General features: G+C 30.4%; 9 protein-coding genes across 9 annotated transcripts; 5 read left to right on the top strand and 4 right to left on the bottom strand.

The window, feature by feature from the left end:
• Nucleotides 1-293: 293 nt before the first annotated feature.
• PET20 (Pet20p) lies at nucleotides 294-1034 on the top strand (the record flags this gene model as incomplete). Its single annotated transcript, XM_011279258.1, has 1 exon — nucleotides 294-1034. One exon carries the CDS (start codon nucleotides 294-296, stop codon nucleotides 1032-1034), a length of 741 nt encoding a protein of 246 aa, XP_011277560.1.
• A 389-nt stretch (nucleotides 1035-1423) lies between these two features.
• Nucleotides 1424-3478, bottom strand: PUS7 (pseudouridine synthase PUS7; the record flags this gene model as incomplete). Its single annotated transcript, XM_011279257.1, has 1 exon — nucleotides 1424-3478. One exon carries the CDS (start codon nucleotides 3476-3478, stop codon nucleotides 1424-1426), a length of 2055 nt encoding a protein of 684 aa, XP_011277559.1.
• A 223-nt stretch (nucleotides 3479-3701) lies between these two features.
• On the top strand, nucleotides 3702-5207 carry PRP46 (mRNA splicing protein PRP46; the record flags this gene model as incomplete). Its single annotated transcript, XM_011279256.1, has 2 exons — nucleotides 3702-3725; nucleotides 3936-5207. 2 exons carry the CDS (start codon nucleotides 3702-3704, stop codon nucleotides 5205-5207), a joined length of 1296 nt encoding a protein of 431 aa, XP_011277558.1.
• A 210-nt stretch (nucleotides 5208-5417) lies between these two features.
• ESA1 (NuA4 histone acetyltransferase complex catalytic subunit ESA1) lies at nucleotides 5418-6791 on the top strand (the record flags this gene model as incomplete). The annotated part of the gene is made up of 1 exon (XM_011279255.1): nucleotides 5418-6791. One exon carries the CDS (start codon nucleotides 5418-5420, stop codon nucleotides 6789-6791), a length of 1374 nt encoding a protein of 457 aa, XP_011277557.1.
• A 95-nt stretch (nucleotides 6792-6886) lies between these two features.
• RRD2 (peptidylprolyl isomerase RRD2) lies at nucleotides 6887-8008 on the bottom strand (the record flags this gene model as incomplete). The annotated part of the gene is made up of 1 exon (XM_011279254.1): nucleotides 6887-8008. The coding sequence occupies one exon, from the start codon at nucleotides 8006-8008 to the stop codon at nucleotides 6887-6889; it is 1122 nt and encodes a 373-aa protein (XP_011277556.1).
• A 378-nt stretch (nucleotides 8009-8386) lies between these two features.
• On the top strand, nucleotides 8387-11023 carry VPH1 (H(+)-transporting V0 sector ATPase subunit a; the record flags this gene model as incomplete). Its single annotated transcript, XM_011279253.1, has 2 exons — nucleotides 8387-8408; nucleotides 8580-11023. The coding sequence occupies 2 exons, from the start codon at nucleotides 8387-8389 to the stop codon at nucleotides 11021-11023; spliced, it is 2466 nt and encodes an 821-aa protein (XP_011277555.1).
• Nucleotides 11024-11306: 283 nt separating this feature from the next.
• Nucleotides 11307-12680, bottom strand: PAC1 (Pac1p; the record flags this gene model as incomplete). The annotated part of the gene is made up of 1 exon (XM_011279252.1): nucleotides 11307-12680. The coding sequence occupies one exon, from the start codon at nucleotides 12678-12680 to the stop codon at nucleotides 11307-11309; it is 1374 nt and encodes a 457-aa protein (XP_011277554.1).
• A 1480-nt stretch (nucleotides 12681-14160) lies between these two features.
• HRK1 (putative serine/threonine protein kinase HRK1) lies at nucleotides 14161-15873 on the top strand (the record flags this gene model as incomplete). The annotated part of the gene is made up of 1 exon (XM_011279251.1): nucleotides 14161-15873. One exon carries the CDS (start codon nucleotides 14161-14163, stop codon nucleotides 15871-15873), a length of 1713 nt encoding a protein of 570 aa, XP_011277553.1.
• Nucleotides 15874-16183: 310 nt separating this feature from the next.
• On the bottom strand, nucleotides 16184-17482 carry PNT1 (Pnt1p; the record flags this gene model as incomplete). The annotated part of the gene is made up of 1 exon (XM_011279250.1): nucleotides 16184-17482. One exon carries the CDS (start codon nucleotides 17480-17482, stop codon nucleotides 16184-16186), a length of 1299 nt encoding a protein of 432 aa, XP_011277552.1.
• Nucleotides 17483-17511: the final 29 nt, after the last annotated feature.

The following is a 17511-nucleotide window of genomic DNA, read 5'->3' as shown; positions in this document are numbered from 1 at the left end:
CTGAATTAATATATGTTTAATTATATGAATACCAACCAATCGTAGCATTAAATGATAATAATAATATATAATTATAATTATAATTATAATAAATTATAATTATTATAATAAGCTCACGCATTACCCGCAATGGCGTGATGACAGAATAAATCGCGCTTCGCGAAACCGGAGATTCAAATTTTGGTCATAAACAATATTAAATCTCGATTTCAACCCTTTGAAGTATCTTTTGATAACCAACAACACACGTCACAACTGTTCAAACTCAATAACTACTAGGCTATACGCTGATAATGAAACTTCCTCAATTTAAGATGCTCTCACAGCTCACAAAGAGATCTTCTGCTGGGTTCTTGAAGAGACATAATACTCTCCAGATTGCCACTGTTAGATACCAATCAAACAAGACAGCATCATCAGATGAAAAGACCAAAGCTGAAGTTGCTGCTAAAGTCGCTAAACAAAAACAGTTAGACAAGTATAATGCTCTAAGTAACCAAAACCTAATGAAACAACAAAAACAATCAAGTTCACAAAATAGTACACCAAAAAAACTTAAAAAAGTAAAGAAGGATTATTCAGCAATTCCTAAAGTTCCAAGTACAAAATACTTTACATATCATGAAATTGCTTATGATAAGTTAATGAATGGTCATAGACCTCTTCTGTTATTCCATCGTCATACCGATGAACTTTCAGCTTTAGATAATTTTTTCAAACCACAACATTTCTGGAATACAACTGCTGTTGGTTCAGATAAATTATCAGAATGGAATAATGTACCATATGATTCTGCTTATAAATTAAAACCATTTACTCCACCATCATCACCACAAGATAAAATAAAACAAACTGAAGAAGAGTTAACAGGATTCATTGATAATATGGAAAATTCTACTCCATCAAAGAAATCAAATGCTTCAAGAAGTCTTAAAAAGGGCAAAGCTAGTAGAAGAGTTAAAAATAGAAAGACAAGAGGTAGAATTAGACCATCTTATGATTTTGATTATAACAATAACCCAGATGATTATTAAATCACTTCATAGCATCAAAAAAATAAGAGCGTCCCAATACTTTAAAACTTTTATGTCGTTATGAAAACCAGTTCCTTCTCCAATTTAATCAATATCATCTCAATCTCATTTCTCAAAATGAGAGGTTGAGTTGATAATCTTCTTGTATATATATTACAAACCTGTCACCAACGAATCATTCGCATTTGAAGTACATTTTGCTGTTTGCTTCTTATTTTTTTCAATAGTTTCTTATTACGTTTTATTTATGGTTTTATTTTCACATTTTAAGGTTTTTGGGCATTTACATATGATTTATTATGAATTTAAAGATAATTTTATGATATGTTAATTGTAGTATACATTTATTTTGAGACAACTATTGTACATTATTTTATATTTTATACTATTTAAACTTTAACATCACACATTTCGCTACGACGACTTGTATCAGCTTTCATAACTTCTCTTAAAGCCATAGTTGCATATGCAGAAACATCTAATTGAAATTTCAAAATGATTGCAGTTTTTGAACCACCTTTTTCAGGGATAATTTGTTCAATATCTTTATTTTCTTCTTTTGCTTTCAAATGTAATAATTCTAAATCTGTATAAATCAATTGTTGAGTTGGTTCTTCATAATGTCTAACGTGATATTCAAGGCCTTTAACTTTACCAATTATATTACGATAAGAACCTGCAAATGAAAATTCTTTAACCTTTCTAGTCATATCTTCTGGATCTAACCCATCTTTTGACATAATTGTTTTATAAGCTTCTTTAATATCTGGAATATTTGGATAATTAATATCAAAACCTGGTGTTGGTAAAACAATATCGTAGATTGAAAATTTACCAGATTGTGCTTCTTCTTCAGTAACATGTCTTGCTCTTTTGAATTTACCACTTTTGACATCTTCTTCAAAATCGTCAACATCATCTTGATCTTCATTTTCATTTGATGAACCTTCTTCAGATTCAACAAGAACTAAATCACCAGGTAAAACTTTTAAACCATGTTTTTCATTACGTAAACTTGCAATAGTATTCCAGATATAACTTTGATAAGCATGACCATACATAATTCTTAAATTTCTTGGGATTTTCATAATTGCATGGAAATACGAATGTTCTCTATAATCACCATCTTCACCTTTTTTTTCATTTGATAAAAATCTTAAAATTGTTGATTCTGCAACACATTTTCTAGGCATATTATCTTGAGCTTTGACAGCATCCCTTGTTTCACTCCAAATCTTTCTTGAAGCTCTAGATTCTGGTAAGGCAAATTCTTGATCTGATAAAATTAAATCAACAACATTTTTCCAATTACCTAATAAGATTTCTTTACCAATTGTATGAGTTGAAACAGAAAAAGTACCAAATCTTTGCATACCATAATAATTAATAAAACCTTTTTCTTTCAAAGAAGTGAATGATTTAGCTGCAATATCTTCAATTGATTGAGTTGAATCAAGACCTTGAACATCTCTTAAAGTGATTAAAAATTCATTACCATGTAAATCACCAAGATTCAATCCCTTATCTTCATATGAGAAAGAGCCTAATTTTAACCCACGAAGAGTTCTGTTCAATGCATTGACACGTTCAACTCTCATCTTTGGGATACAAACTTTTTGAACAGTAACACCACGACGATCTTTTGTACCTGCATACCTTATTTGTTTTGGAGGTAATCTTAAGAATTTTGCTAATAAATTAGCAGCTTCCATTGTATCTTTATTTTCTTTAAATAATTTGAAATGTAAGAATTCTTTTAATGGACCTAAACCATAGTTTTCAACACCATTTTCATCTCTTGTGTCAATTTGTTGTTTTGGTTTATTAAATGATCTAGTCTTTGCGTTTGATAATGAGAATTGGAAAGTATTCTTTGGTGTTGTTTTGGTTTCAAATTTACCTTGGAAAGCTTCTCTGAAAAGTTGATGAATTTGACCACGAGATTTTTTGTCATCAAATACTTTAGATGATTCGAAAGTTGAATCAGACTTTAGTATAGCTTCAATTTGAGTTAATTCAGCTTCACCGAAAATTTCTAACAACTGAATTCTTTTCGCTGGATCTAATTGAAATTCTTGTGGTTTTTCTTCAACTTTTTCCTCTGGTTTAACTTCTTCTTTTGGAGTAGAATTTTCACCTTGTGTTTCACCAGATTCTCTTTCAGATTCCTTTCTTTCACGACGACGTTGCTTTTTATCTGGGAAACCTTCATCAGTGAAATGAACGACATTATCTTCTAAATCGATTTCATTGACCAAGAAATCAGTGTATCTTTGCTTTAAAGTACCAGTGAACCCAGCTAAATCTTGTGATAAATAATGTGTAATACCAACATCTGTCTCCACGATACCTTTTGATCCAATTTTTGGGGTATCTTCCAACTTTGGTTTTTTGGAGTCTTGTTGAACAGAATCACTTTCAGCAGCTCTCTTATTATCAGACATCTTGAATAGAACTGTATACTATGAACAATATAAGGGATCTGAATTTGTTATGCGTTAAATTTAAAGAAAGCGATGAGGTAGAAATTAAATTTTCAGGCTGGTTTGTAGCCCTTCGGAAATCTTTAAACACTTTGAAAAAAACATGAAGAGTATAATGTTTTTGAACTATGCTAAAAGGTAAACATCGAAATATCTCATTAAATTAGTTGCTAACTGGCTCAAAATGGCTTTTACAGGTGACCCACAGGTATGTTTGTTGTCATATTACCACTTTTCCCGAGTTTTTTACTGACTTTTTCACTTTAGACTGCTGTGAATATACTGCGTGATAGAACATCGGCTCTCTTCCAAGATACAGAAACAAAATTATTCAACAACAACGAGTATGTATGAATTTAGAGTCAGTGTTCCCAAAGATTAGCTACTAACAGAAATTAGAGAGAGTGATTATGTACAGACACGCTTCAACAAGGAATACAAAGATTCGAAAGAACTACCCAAATACCTACAGGATAAAATCAATAACTCAAGAAATAAGAAACCAAGTGTGAAATTAGAAGATGAAGCAGAAACCGAGGAAGCTAATGATGAACTGGTGATAAGGGAAGAAAAACCAACAATAGAGTCTGTTGCTAATGCGTCAAATGCAAACCAATTAGTGATTCATGATCCAAGTATAGAACACAATGCTTCAAGAGCTTTAGTACAACGACAACAACAACAATTCTATGTACCTGATAAACCTGAATGGCATGCTCCTTGGAAATTAATGAGAGTGATCGGTGGTCACAAAGGTTGGGTCCGTACATTGGCGATGGAACCTGAAAATAAATGGTTTGCCTCAGGTTCAAATGATAATACGATTAAAGTATGGGATCTTGCATCAGGTCAATTGAAAATCACATTAACTGGTCATGTTATGGCAGTGAGAGATATTGCAATCTCAGATCGTCATCCTTATATGTTTTCATGTGGTGAAGATAAAACTGTCAAATGCTGGGATTTAGAAAGAAATAAAGTCATTAGAGATTATTATGGCCATTTATCTGGTGTTTATTCCCTCGATGTTCATCCAACACTTGATGTTTTAGTTACTGGTAGTAGAGATTCCACAGTTAGAGTTTGGGATATGAGAACAAGTACAGGAATTTTCACATTGACTGGGCATAAACAACCAATCACAAATATTAAATGTCAAGCTACAGATCCTCAAATAGTGAGTACATCTACAGATAAAACTATCAGACTATGGGATTTAGCAGCAGGGAAAACACAAACAGTCTTAACTCATCATAAGAAGTCTATTAGAGCTTTAGCATTACACCCTGAAGAATATAGTTTTGCTACAGGGTCACCAGATGATATTAAACAATGGAAATTCCCAGAAGGTTCATTCATGCAAAATTTTGTGCCACGTCGTGAAGCTATTGTCAATACACTATCAATTAATCAAGACAATGTTTTATTTAGTGGTGGTGATAATGGTACATTAGGGTTCTATGATTGGAAATCAGGTCATAAATTTCAAGAATTCCAAACTACCAAAATGCCTGGCTCTTTAGATTCAGAAGCTGGTATATATACAAGCACTTTTGATAAAACAGGTATGCGTTTGATCACAGGTGAAGCTGATAAGAGTATAAAGATATGGAGAGAAGATCCAGATGCAACACCTGAAACACATCCAGGAATCCCATTCGATCCAGAGAATTATAGACAGAGATATTAATGAACAGAGATGACTTTAAACTTTTGTGAAATTAAATTTGTAGTTTCTTTATATTGTAAGAGTTTATACACTTTTAAACGTGGTGTTCGGATGTATACTAGATCTTTATATTTTTTTCTTTGGTGATGGAAACAAAAACAAATAAATTAGGCAGAAACGAATTAGTAAAGACATTTGAAAGAGAGGAGTTCAACAACAAATACAAGGAAAATGGGATCCACGACTACAGCTGACAAGGAAGAAACACCGGCTGAACAACAAGGGGAAGTCAAAATTTGCACAGCTGAAGAATTAGTACTTGGTTGTAAAGTTTATGCTGAAAAGGAAGGTGAACATAGATTGGCAGAATTGTTATCGATCCATGTGAAGAAGGGAAGAAAAGTGTTTTATGTGCATTACGTTGAGTTCAATAAGCGTTTAGATGAATGGATAGAGCTCGATAGAATAGACTTCACGCGTCCTGTTACTTTCCCTAAACCTGAAGCACCAAAAAAGGATAATAAATCAACAAAGAAACAAACACAAAGTAAGAATAAGAAGAAGAAGAAAGATGGGAAAGAAACATCTGCTACTCCATCTGGAGCTACTCCAGCTGCACAAGGTGATGATGTTATGGATTTAGATAATTTGAATGTTCAAGGTATAAGGACTGAAGAGATTTCAAGAGAAGATGAAATTGAAAAATTAAGAACAAGTGGATCTATGGCTCAAAATTCAGGTGAAGTTGCAAAATTTCGTAATTTATCAAAAGTCATTATGGGGAATCATGAAATCGAACCATGGTATTTCTCACCATATCCAGTTGAACTTACAGAGGAAGATGTGATTTATATTGATGATTTTACACTACAATTTTTTGGATCTAAGAAGCAATTTGAAAGATTTAGATCTAAATGTACATTAAGACATCCACCAGGAAATGAAATTTATAGAGATGATTATGTTTCATTTTTTGAAATTGATGGAAGAAAACAAAGAACTTGGTGTCGTAATGTTTGTTTATTTTCAAAATTATTTTTGGATCATAAAACGTTATATTATGATGTTGATCCATTCTTGTTTTATTGTATGACTAGAAGAGATGAACAAGGTCATCATTTAGTTGGATATTTCTCTAAAGAAAAAGAATCAGCAGAAGGTTACAATTTAGCTTGTATTTTAACATTACCTCAATATCAACGTATGGGTTATGGTAGATTATTAATTGAATTTTCTTATGAATTATCTAAAAAAGAAGGTAAAGTTGGTTCACCAGAAAAACCATTATCAGATTTAGGTTTATTATCATATAGAGCTTATTGGGCAGATACAATTATTAAATTATTAATTGAAAATGATAGTGATTATGTTACAATTGATGAAATTAGTGCAAGGACATCAATGACAACTACAGATATTCTTCATACAGCTCAAACTCTTTCAATGTTGAAATATTTTAAAGGTCAACATGTTATTTATTTAAGTGATCAAATTGTTGAACAATATGAAAAAACTGAAAAAAAGAAGAGACGTTCAATTAATCCTGAACTATTAATTTGGAAACCACCTGTATTTACAGCTGCTCAATTAAGATTTGGTTGGTGATTTGGGGTATGTTGTATATAGAAGTATTCAAAAAAATAATTTAACGAAGTTTATGACCTATGAATTGAATTATTTTGTAAGTTAAAACATAAATATTAATCAAATGGGATTGGTTTGGTCTTTTCTGATTCACTAGCAGCAAATGCACTTGGAATTTTAATCCCACAACAATCACCCCAAGTATGTTGATGTAAAGGCAATCCTTTATCTGAATCATTATCTTGATGTTGTTGATGATCATGATCACAACCATCACCATGTTGATGAGAATCTGATGATGAAGGTGATGAGCAACCTTCTGGAGCTTTCAATATTGAACCAAAGAAGAAATGTTGAATAATTGGTAATTTCCCCAATACTTCAGCTTTATACATTTTTATCATACCTTCAGATACTTTTTTCCAAGTTTTAACAATACTGATATCATCCAACATTGGTGAATGCCATCTTAATGATGCAGTTTTAATAGAATTAATAAAATTAATACATTCCAAGTATAAATATTTCTTGTGTAATTCTTCAACTAATTCTTTATTATGAATAGATTTTGGACGTAAATATTGATGAGTTGATAATTGAGCTGCACCAAATAAGAAAGGTAAGAAGTGATAATCATCAAGACCCCAAACACCATGAGAACCTGCAGGTTCTAACCAATATTCCTTTTGGAAAACTCTCATTAATGAAATATAATTTTTGAAAATCTTAAGTACAATAGCTGAATAATCATCTTTATTGAATAAACCAATCTTGTTTAATGTAAGTAAAAATGCTAAGAAATTTAATTCATGACCTGAACCATAATCTATACGAGTTCTATTTCCCCATGATTCATTGAAATATATTGAGACTTCTTCAGTTGCACCTTTTATCTTGGAAAGTTCTGGTAAATCCTGATTTATGATCTTGATTGAATTATCATTAATATCATCATAAACATCTCTAAATTCAACTTTACCAAAACGAGTAGTGTTTTTATCCTGTATCACTGGATGATTCTTCACAATATTATGTACAGCTTCCAATATATCTAATACACCTTGAGTTGATTGTGAAATGTGACACTCAGCATCATTATCTTTACCATTGACTGAATCAGCTAAATCTGTTGTGAATTGAATAATTTCATCATGAGTGGCACTAGATTGCCATTTTTCCATATCTTCATTTGTAAGGATCCTTCTTTGAGGGATCTGGTACTCTGTAGCTTCTACCATCGTTCTCTGAATGTATAATAACCTATAACCCTGAGTAGAAGATCTTGAAGCAATGAACAAACAATAAAATCACTCGTATTAAATTGGTACCTTATTAACCTCAGAATCCGGGTAAATTAATAAGTCTGCCATTTTTATCAGTGCACCATGAATTTCTTCGCGAATGTGTTTTACAACTGTTTTGTTTTTTTCGCGAAAATCGTGGTTTTTAATTTTTGGCTGCACTGGTTTTCGAATTCCAATCAAAATTAAAAGGGAGAAACTGCTCAGAAATTGTAAGAGAATCAGCTAAACATTTGCTTTTAACTAGTTCAATTGCTTTGTTATTTTATCATTTTGCTACTGGTGCTATATTAATCCATTGCTAGCTAGATAAGGATGTCAGAAGAAGCCATTTTCCGTGAGTATCGAACCATCTGATGGCACCATCTTGCTTGTTATTATTAGAGCACTTTTTTGGTTACAAAAATATATAATGATAAGAGAATTGAATGATGATGCTCAATATTAAACACTACTGATGTCGGTTGAATAGTTTTTGAAAATGTGTACTAACAAACTCTTACTATAGGTTCTGCGGACGTTAGTTTGGTGCAACTTTATATCCCATCAGAAATTAGTAGAGAAGCTGTTTATGCATTAGGTGAAGCTGATACCATTCAATTTAGAGACTTGAATTCTAAAGTCAATACTTTCCAAAGATCATTTGTTAATGAAATCAGAAGATTAACAAACGTTGAAAGACAATATAACTATTTTAAAGAACAATTAAACCATCGTGGTGTTCCATTAAAACCTGCTCCTTATATTGAAGATCAAGAATTTACACCAGCTGCTAAACCAAGTGATATTGATGAAAAAGTTGAAAGTGCTCAATTATTAGAAGAAAGATTAAGTCAATTGGTCGATGCATCTGAAAATTTAGAAACTCGTAAAAAGGATTTACTTCAATCAAGACATGTCTTGAAAGCTGCTAATCAATTTTTCAATAAAGAAGCTGAACATGTTCAAAGGCAAAGTTTTGATTTAATTGATACTGATGATCATGATATTGAACAACAACAACAAAATCAAAATGCAGCTATTAGTGAAAATTATGTCACTGGTGTTATTCCAACTGAAAAGGCCAATATTTTAGAAAAAATCTTGTGGAGAGTATTGAGAGGTAATTTAATTTTGGAAACTGTTCAAATTGAAGACCCAATTTATGACCCAAAATCAAAACAATATATCAATAAGAGTGTCTTTATTGTATTCTCTCATGGTCATGACATCATTTCAAGAATTAAAAAAATTAGTGAAAGTTTAGATGCAGATTTATATGAAGTTGATACCGAGGAAAACAAAAGATCTGAATCTTTATTAGAAGTTAACGGTAGTCTTGAAGATTTAAACACAGTTCTAGAAACTACAAACCGTACATTAAACACGGAATTAATTGCTATTGCACAAGAATTATCTAGTTGGGCTGCAGTTATCTTGAAAGAAAAATCTGTTTATCAAACTTTAAATTTATTTGATTATGATCCAAATAGAAAAGTTTTAATTGCAGAAGGTTGGGTTCCAACAAATGAAATACCTTCATTAAAAGAAACATTAGACTCTACTTCAACAGATGTTAGTTCTGTTGTTAACATTCTTCAAACAACTAAAACTCCACCAACTTATCATAAGACCAATAAATTCACAGCTGCATTCCAAAGTATTGTTGATGCTTATGGTATTGCTGAATATAAAGAAGTTAATCCAGGTTTACCAACAATTGTTACTTTCCCATTTATGTTTGCCATTATGTTTGGTGATATGGGTCATGGTTTTATTTTATCATTAGCTGCTTTATTTTTAGTTTCACATGAAAAACAATTTGCTCGTATCAAGAGAGATGAAATTTTCGATATGGCTTTCACTGGTAGATATATTTTATTATTAATGGGTTTGTTTTCAATTTTCACTGGGTTTTTATATAATGATTTATTTTCTAAATCAATGACTATATTTAATTCAGGTTGGAAATGGCCAGAACATCATGAAGGTGAAACTATTTTTGCAGAACAAACTAGTGTTTATCCAATTGGTTTAGATCCAGCATGGCATGGAACTGAAAATGCTTTATTATTTACAAATTCATACAAGATGAAATTATCAATTTTAATGGGTTTTATTCATATGACTTATTCATATTTCTTCTCATTAGTTAATCATTTACATTTCAAATCAGTTATTGATATCATTGGTAATTTTATTCCAGGTTTATTATTCATGCAAAGTATTTTCGGTTATTTATCCATTTGTATTGTTTATAAATGGTCAATTGATTGGATTTCTTTAGGTAAACCAGCACCAGGTTTATTAAATATGTTAATTTCAATGTTTTTATCACCAGGTACAGTTGAAGAATATTTATATCCACATCAAGAAAAAGTTCAAGTTTTCTTATTAATTATTGCATTAATTTGTGTTCCATGGTTATTATTATTAAAACCATTATATTTTAAATATAAAATAGATCAAGAACATAAATATCAAGAATTAAATGCAGATCCTGAAGCTGTTCAAGATTTACCAAGAAATCCAGAAGAATTACAAGCTATGGAACATGATGATGATGATGAAGAAGGTGAAGAAGGACATAACTTTGGTGATATTATGATTCATCAAGTTATTCATACAATTGAATTTTGTTTAAATTCTGTTTCTCATACAGCTTCATATTTAAGATTATGGGCTTTATCATTAGCTCATGCTCAATTATCTACAGTTTTATGGTCAATGACTATTCAAAATGCATTTGGTGCCACTGGTATTACAGGTGTTATTATGACTGTTTTCTTATTTGGTATGTGGTTTGTTTTAACTGTTGTTATTTTAGTTATTATGGAAGGTACTTCTGCAATGTTACATTCTTTACGTTTACATTGGGTTGAAAGTATGTCTAAATTCTTTGTTGGTGGTGGTAAAATTTATACACCATTTAGTTTTAAATCAATTTTAGCTGAACAAGGTGATTTAGAATAAGAGTATTATCACATTTTTTTTTTGCATATTATACAATATCTCTGAGATAAGAGATCTGTACCATAATTCATATTTAATAAGATTTTAAAAAGACACTTGATACCTCAATTTATAGATCTCAATATCAAGTGTTTTTGAAAGAAGGAAAAAAAGAAAAAACAACTAATTTAGTTTACATAAATTTTCTTTGTTATAAGTTTATATAATAAAATTGATATAAAAATAAAAGTTTCATTAATTTTAATTCTAAAATAAATATATAATCTATATAATAATATTATTATTATTCCCAAACTTTAACAGTTTGATCAGTTCCACCAGAAACAAATAAACATCTCATATTTTCATCAATTAATTTTTCATCATTAGTTGATCTATCATCAGGATTTTCAAAAATAGAAGGAGCCCAATTAATTGAATTTATAAATCCCTGGTGTTCTTGTAAAGTCCTTATACAATCCCCATTTTCTAAATCCCAAAATTTAATTGATTTATCATCTGAACAACTTATTAAAATTTTACCATTTGGATGGAATTCTAAATCTTTTACCCAAGATTTATGACCAATTAAAGTTTTAATTAATATACCTTGAGGGTTTGAAGATGGTATTGGATGATTATGAGGTCTTATTATGGGTAGTGGTAATAACCAAATTTTAATTGTATCATCTCTACCACCACTAACAGCATATTTAAAACCAATTTTATTATAAGTTTCATCATCAATTGGATAATCTAATTGATTTAATTTATCAACATATTTATTTGACCTTATTGGTATAAATTTTACAGTTTCAATAACTTGACCATGACCAATCATTATACCTAACCCAGTACCAGAATCACCATGACTTAATCTTATACTTTGATCATTTGAACCAGATAATAAATATTCACCAGCTGTTAAATCTAAAGTTCTTACCCAATCTGAATGACCAATAAATGATTTTATACACCAACCATTTGTTAAATCCCAAAGTTTTATAGTTTGATCTCTTGAACAAGTAAATATATATCTTGAATTTTTTTTGAAAACAATTGAAGAAACAACATGTTCATGACCTGTTAAAGTTCTTAATAATTTACAACTTGTTGCATCCCAAACTTTCACATAAAGATCTGAACCACATGTTACAATAACATGGTTCTTGTTGTTAAAATCTAATCTATCTGGAGATATTACCAATTGATTTAAAGATTTTGTATGTGCATGAATTATATTTAAAGGTTGAACTAAATCCAACAGATTCCATTGTAAAAAAGAACCATCAGATAATCCAGTGAATAATTGTGGTTGCATAGGATGAATAGCAACAGAAGTGACAGAATGTTCATTATTCAAAGTTTTCTTAACTTTTGAAGGAGCCCAATTTAATTTTATTAAATCAGAATTTGTAAATGATGCAATTTGTAAATATGAAGAATTTGTTGATTGTTTTGATAATTGATTTACTTGAGATTCCAAATCCAATATTTTCTTCTGTAGCCGTATTATAGCATTCCATTTCTTAATTAATAAATCATTATCATCCTGTATATCTGTAATATTTAATTCATTTTGTAAGTTATTTAAAACATCAGTTGAAACCAAAGGTTTAAGATAATTTAATATGGAATTGTTAAGATCTGTCTTCTGTTTTTGAGATAAGAATGACATTCTAATAGCAGCATCTATGAAGACAGTATACCAAATCAAATTCAATACAAGTTGATTATTCCACAAATTTAAGATTTCAAGTATTTATCCGCCAAAAGTTTATTGTCCAAAAATGAAAACAAACCCAAAAGGTGAATTACGAGGGTAAAATTAAATACACGTGATGTGTGATTATGTAATGATTAATTCCGGTTCAAGATTAAATTTTTTTACGAGATGCTTTAATTTTACTATGAAGAAACGCGTATTTTATTACTTTTAGGATCAATGTTGTTCAGATGTAATTAGATTAATGGTTGTATGATCAAATATAGGATAATATAAGTCAATATATTAGTACAAAAGAAGTTCATGGAGTTTAACAGTACATGTGGGATCACTTGAGTCTTAACCTGGTTTAATGGTCAATACGTAGTTTTAGTAGCTTCAAATCATCATCAACATTAGAGAGTCGAGACCCTAATCAGCCCTAAAGTTATAGCCGTTCCTCGTGTATGGCTGTTAATGATCCATTGTAGCTTGTTCGTAGTCCCTTTAAAATCAGTGCAACTTGCTATCTCATTAATAAAAATATAACTTCTCCATTATCGGATTTCTATCGATTCGATTCAAATTTGCTTTCCAAAACATGTCAAACTGATTCAGGAAAAAAATAACCATCGCGCAAAGACGGAAGCGACATGCGAGTAGTTAACAAGTGAACTGTTTGATAATATAAATAGTGTGCTATACTATCACTGATATGAGTATGCTCTCAGGCCATCACCAGGCCCGTACTATCATATCAATGTTGTCTGGTCTCCTGTGTTGTCAGTCACCTGTTACTCTCCTGTCTACACGTCGCGTGGGTTCCTTCTAGAAGGGAATAATCTTACTATTGTCTCTTTACGCCTTTTTAAGCGCTGTCAAAGTTTCCTGGTTACGCTGAGAAGAACTCAGCTGCGCAAATTACATGGTGTTCTCTCCGGAGAATCTAACCGGACAAGCAGTGCTCCTGCCCAGAGCCTGCCTAGATCCTGCCTAGAGTTTACCAGGGTCCACCAAGCACTAGGCAGGCCGGAAGACATTGGGAAGAGCGGAAAAGACGGCATACTGATTATGTGCATTTTTATGCCAAAAGTACAAATAAACAAAGCGCTAATGACTCTTGAATCTAGCTAATAAAGCATCAAGTTTTGAAGTTTTTTCACATAAATAAAACTGAAATTGACTTGTTGTGGAATTGATGGATTCTCAAGAGTACAAGATCACATTTCAAAGGGCTGTTACTGATTATAATAATCACCATCTGGTTATTTACCATCTCCACAAGATTACACAAAACTGATCAGAGGTTGCTATCGAATTGATTAAGTGGATATTAGATTTATATAAATATATTTGAATCCTTGAATGCCGCTATAGAAATAACTCTTCATTTGCACTTTTACAAACCATCTTCATATTCATTCAGTTTCATAGAGATCATAAAACAATACTCATGTTAACAATGCCCAAAAGGTTCACTTTACATGGGAATAATAGTACAAGTTCATCTCATTCTAAAATGGGAAGTCCTAGTATAAACACCAAAGGAAGATCATTCTTTGGAATAAGTCTAGGGAAACATGATTCATTAGATTCAGATCAAGTAGAATCACCAACAAGTTCACATCATTCTGAACAACAAAATCAAAATCAAGAACAAGATCATCATTCACCACCTTCTTCTAAAAATTCATCACCACCAAATGATAATCATCATCATTCAATGTTGGAATTGAAAAGATTCTTTAGACCTAATAATAAAAAACATAACAATAATAATCATCAAAGCCCCAATGGTTCAAATTCAACTTCAAAATTATCTTCCGCCCTACCAAGTTCAAGTTCAATTTCTCTGTCAAGACCAGATCCTTTCGATGCAGATGGTTGTTTAGTACAAAAATATGGTAAACTGGGTAAAATCTTAGGTTCAGGTGCCGGTGGTTCTGTTCGTTTATTAACAAGACCTTCTGATGGTGTTACATTTGCTGTAAAAGAATTTAGAGCTATAAGACCTGGTGAACAAGCTAAAGATTATGCTAAAAAATGTACTGCTGAATTTTGTATTGGTTCAACTTTACATCATCCAAATATTATTCAAACTTTAGATATAGCTCATGAAAATGGTCATTATTTTGAAGTTATGGAATATTGTCCAATTGATTTCTTTGCCGTTTTTATGAGTGGTAAAATGACTAGAGGTGAAATAAATTGTTGTTTAAGACAAATTACTGAAGGTGTTAAATATTTACATGATATGGGATTAGCTCATCGTGATTTAAAACTTGATAATTGTGTTGTAACAAAAGATGGTATTTTAAAATTGATTGATTTTGGTTCTGCTGTGGTTTTCAGATATCCATTTGAAGAACATTTAGTTAAAGCTCATGGTGTTGTAGGTTCTGATCCTTATTTAGCTCCTGAAGTTCTTTGTCAAAGAGAATATGATCCTCAACCAGTTGATATATGGTCAATTGCAATCATTTATTGTTGTATGACTTTGAAAAGATTCCCATGGAAAGTTCCTAAATCAACAGATCCATCATATAAACTGTATTGTATGCCAGATGATGAACCTCATAATTATTATAAATCTGCAGAACAGCACAAGATATTATTAGCTAAAAGAAGAGCTGAAAGATTAAAATTAAATAATGGAACTTCAAATGATCAAGATTCAAAAGTTGAAAAAATTACTGAAGTCTTGAAAGATACCACAATTGAACCAAATCAAAATATTCAAAATAATACAGCTTCAAGTTCAGATAAATCTTTACATTCAATTACTGATCCAAAATCTGAAGTAAAAAATTATATCCATAATAATAATAGTAAAAGACCATCACCACCACAAGAACAAAAATCACATCATCGTACCATACATGGTCCTTATAGATTAATGAGATTATTACCTCATGCAGCAAGACCAATAATATCAAGAATGTTAACAGTTGATCCAAATAGAAGAGCAACTTTTAAAGAAATTTTCCAAGATGAATGGTTTAGTACAATTACACCATGTACAATTAATAAAAAAGGTGAAGTTGTTCATGCTCCTGGTCATCATCATACATTTGTTGAAGGTGATGAAGCACATTTGGATAGTTATAAACCTAATGTTTCAAATCATAAACAATCTGTTGCAAATCAAATTCAACATGTGCATTAATTTAAAGTGATCATATAATAATTACACTTTACACAATAATATAAAGAAATTCTTAATGAATATGTCTAATGAAGTTACGTCAAAAAAACAATAATATTTAAACCAAATTCGCAATCAATATTACAATATAGTTTATGCTAAGTACAAATAATATTTAATATGGTAATTTATGGGTTATGAAACATGGAATAGTTCATATATATAGCTACTTATATTATACAGGATTCCTAGATACAAAATACAACTAATAATATATTAACAAGTAATGTAAGATATCATATATACGATTCTAAATTCTAATTCATCTAATCTATTTAACAGTTTCATTATCATGATTTGAATGTTCAATTTCAAATTCAGATTTATGATCATGTTGCCACCAACTATAAACTTTATGAGCTAATTCATTATCAACATTTTCGAAATATCCAGAACCGGTCAATCCAATTTGATTTATACCAAATTTTGAAATATTACCCATTGATTTATCTTCATTCCAAAAGGATAAATGAAATAATAATCTTATTTTTAAGTCATGTGAACCTAATTTATATAAATCATCTTTTGTAAAATCTATTAATCCTCTTTCTAAACATGATCTTATCAATTCACCTTTGGAAACATTCCATAAATAATTACCATCATTGTTTAAAGATTCATTAATTAAGAAATTATTATCAATATCAATTTTAGTCATATGATTTTTTAATCTTGATTGTAATATAGATATTGGATATAAATTTGTTGGTAAATATCTTGATTTTAAATTTAATGATTCAACTAATAATCTTAATTCATCATTTGGTATAGTATAAATACTTTGAAATGGAGTTTCATTTTTTAAATAATAATCTAAATAACGTTCTTTACGTATCTTACTCAATTCATGAGTTGCTTTAGTTGCAGAATTATATTTTTTCTTTAATAATCCAGGGAAAACACAAGTTGATGGAGCTAATTCAGGGAAAATAAAACATATAACTGGTGTCATTTCAGCGAAAATAAGGGTTATAAGAGCAAATAATGGAATTTTGAAAAAATCTTGTTCAGTTCTAATAATTTTTAAATATTCTTGTCTTGAAATTTTTAAAATTGAAGTCTTATCAAGTTTTTTCAATGTTTCTTGTTCAACAATTTGAAGTGCTTTTAAATTTGAAAGAATATTTGTTAAATCTTCACCATTTCTAAATCTTCTTTTAATAACTTGTCCATGTTTATCAACACTTTCAACATAGAATTTCTTTTTAATAGCACTAACATCTCTTCTATTTCTCCAAACATTTTGAATACCAACTTTATAAAAATGAATAACAGATTTTGTATATGCTGTATATTGTTTAATTTGTAATCTTAAACCTGAAAGTTTTGGATTTTCATCAACAACACTTTTGAAAACAGCAGGTTTTGTACGTAGTACTATGGGCACCGTTGATGGTGCATTTATCTCATCTGGTTGTGGTTTTGAGTAAGGAGCAGTCCATAAATATTGAAGTGTATCATTGTTCTTTATTGAGTTGAAGAAAAGTTCATGGCTTTGAAAATTCAATTTCTTGGATGACAACGTGGAGTTCAAACGACAAGGTACTTTATATGACAATGGCTTGAACATACTGCAATATAATTTACTCAACAATAACA

The sequence above is a fragment of the Wickerhamomyces ciferrii genome, contig 00001 (assembly GCF_000313485.1).
Source record: "Wickerhamomyces ciferrii WGS project CAIF00000000 data, strain NRRL Y-1031 F-60-10, contig 00001, whole genome shotgun sequence".
Lineage (NCBI taxonomy): Eukaryota > Fungi > Ascomycota > Saccharomycetes > Phaffomycetales > Wickerhamomycetaceae > Hansenula > Hansenula ciferrii.
Note: the sequence above shows the minus strand (reverse complement) of the source record. Positions and strands in the feature narration are given on the sequence as shown.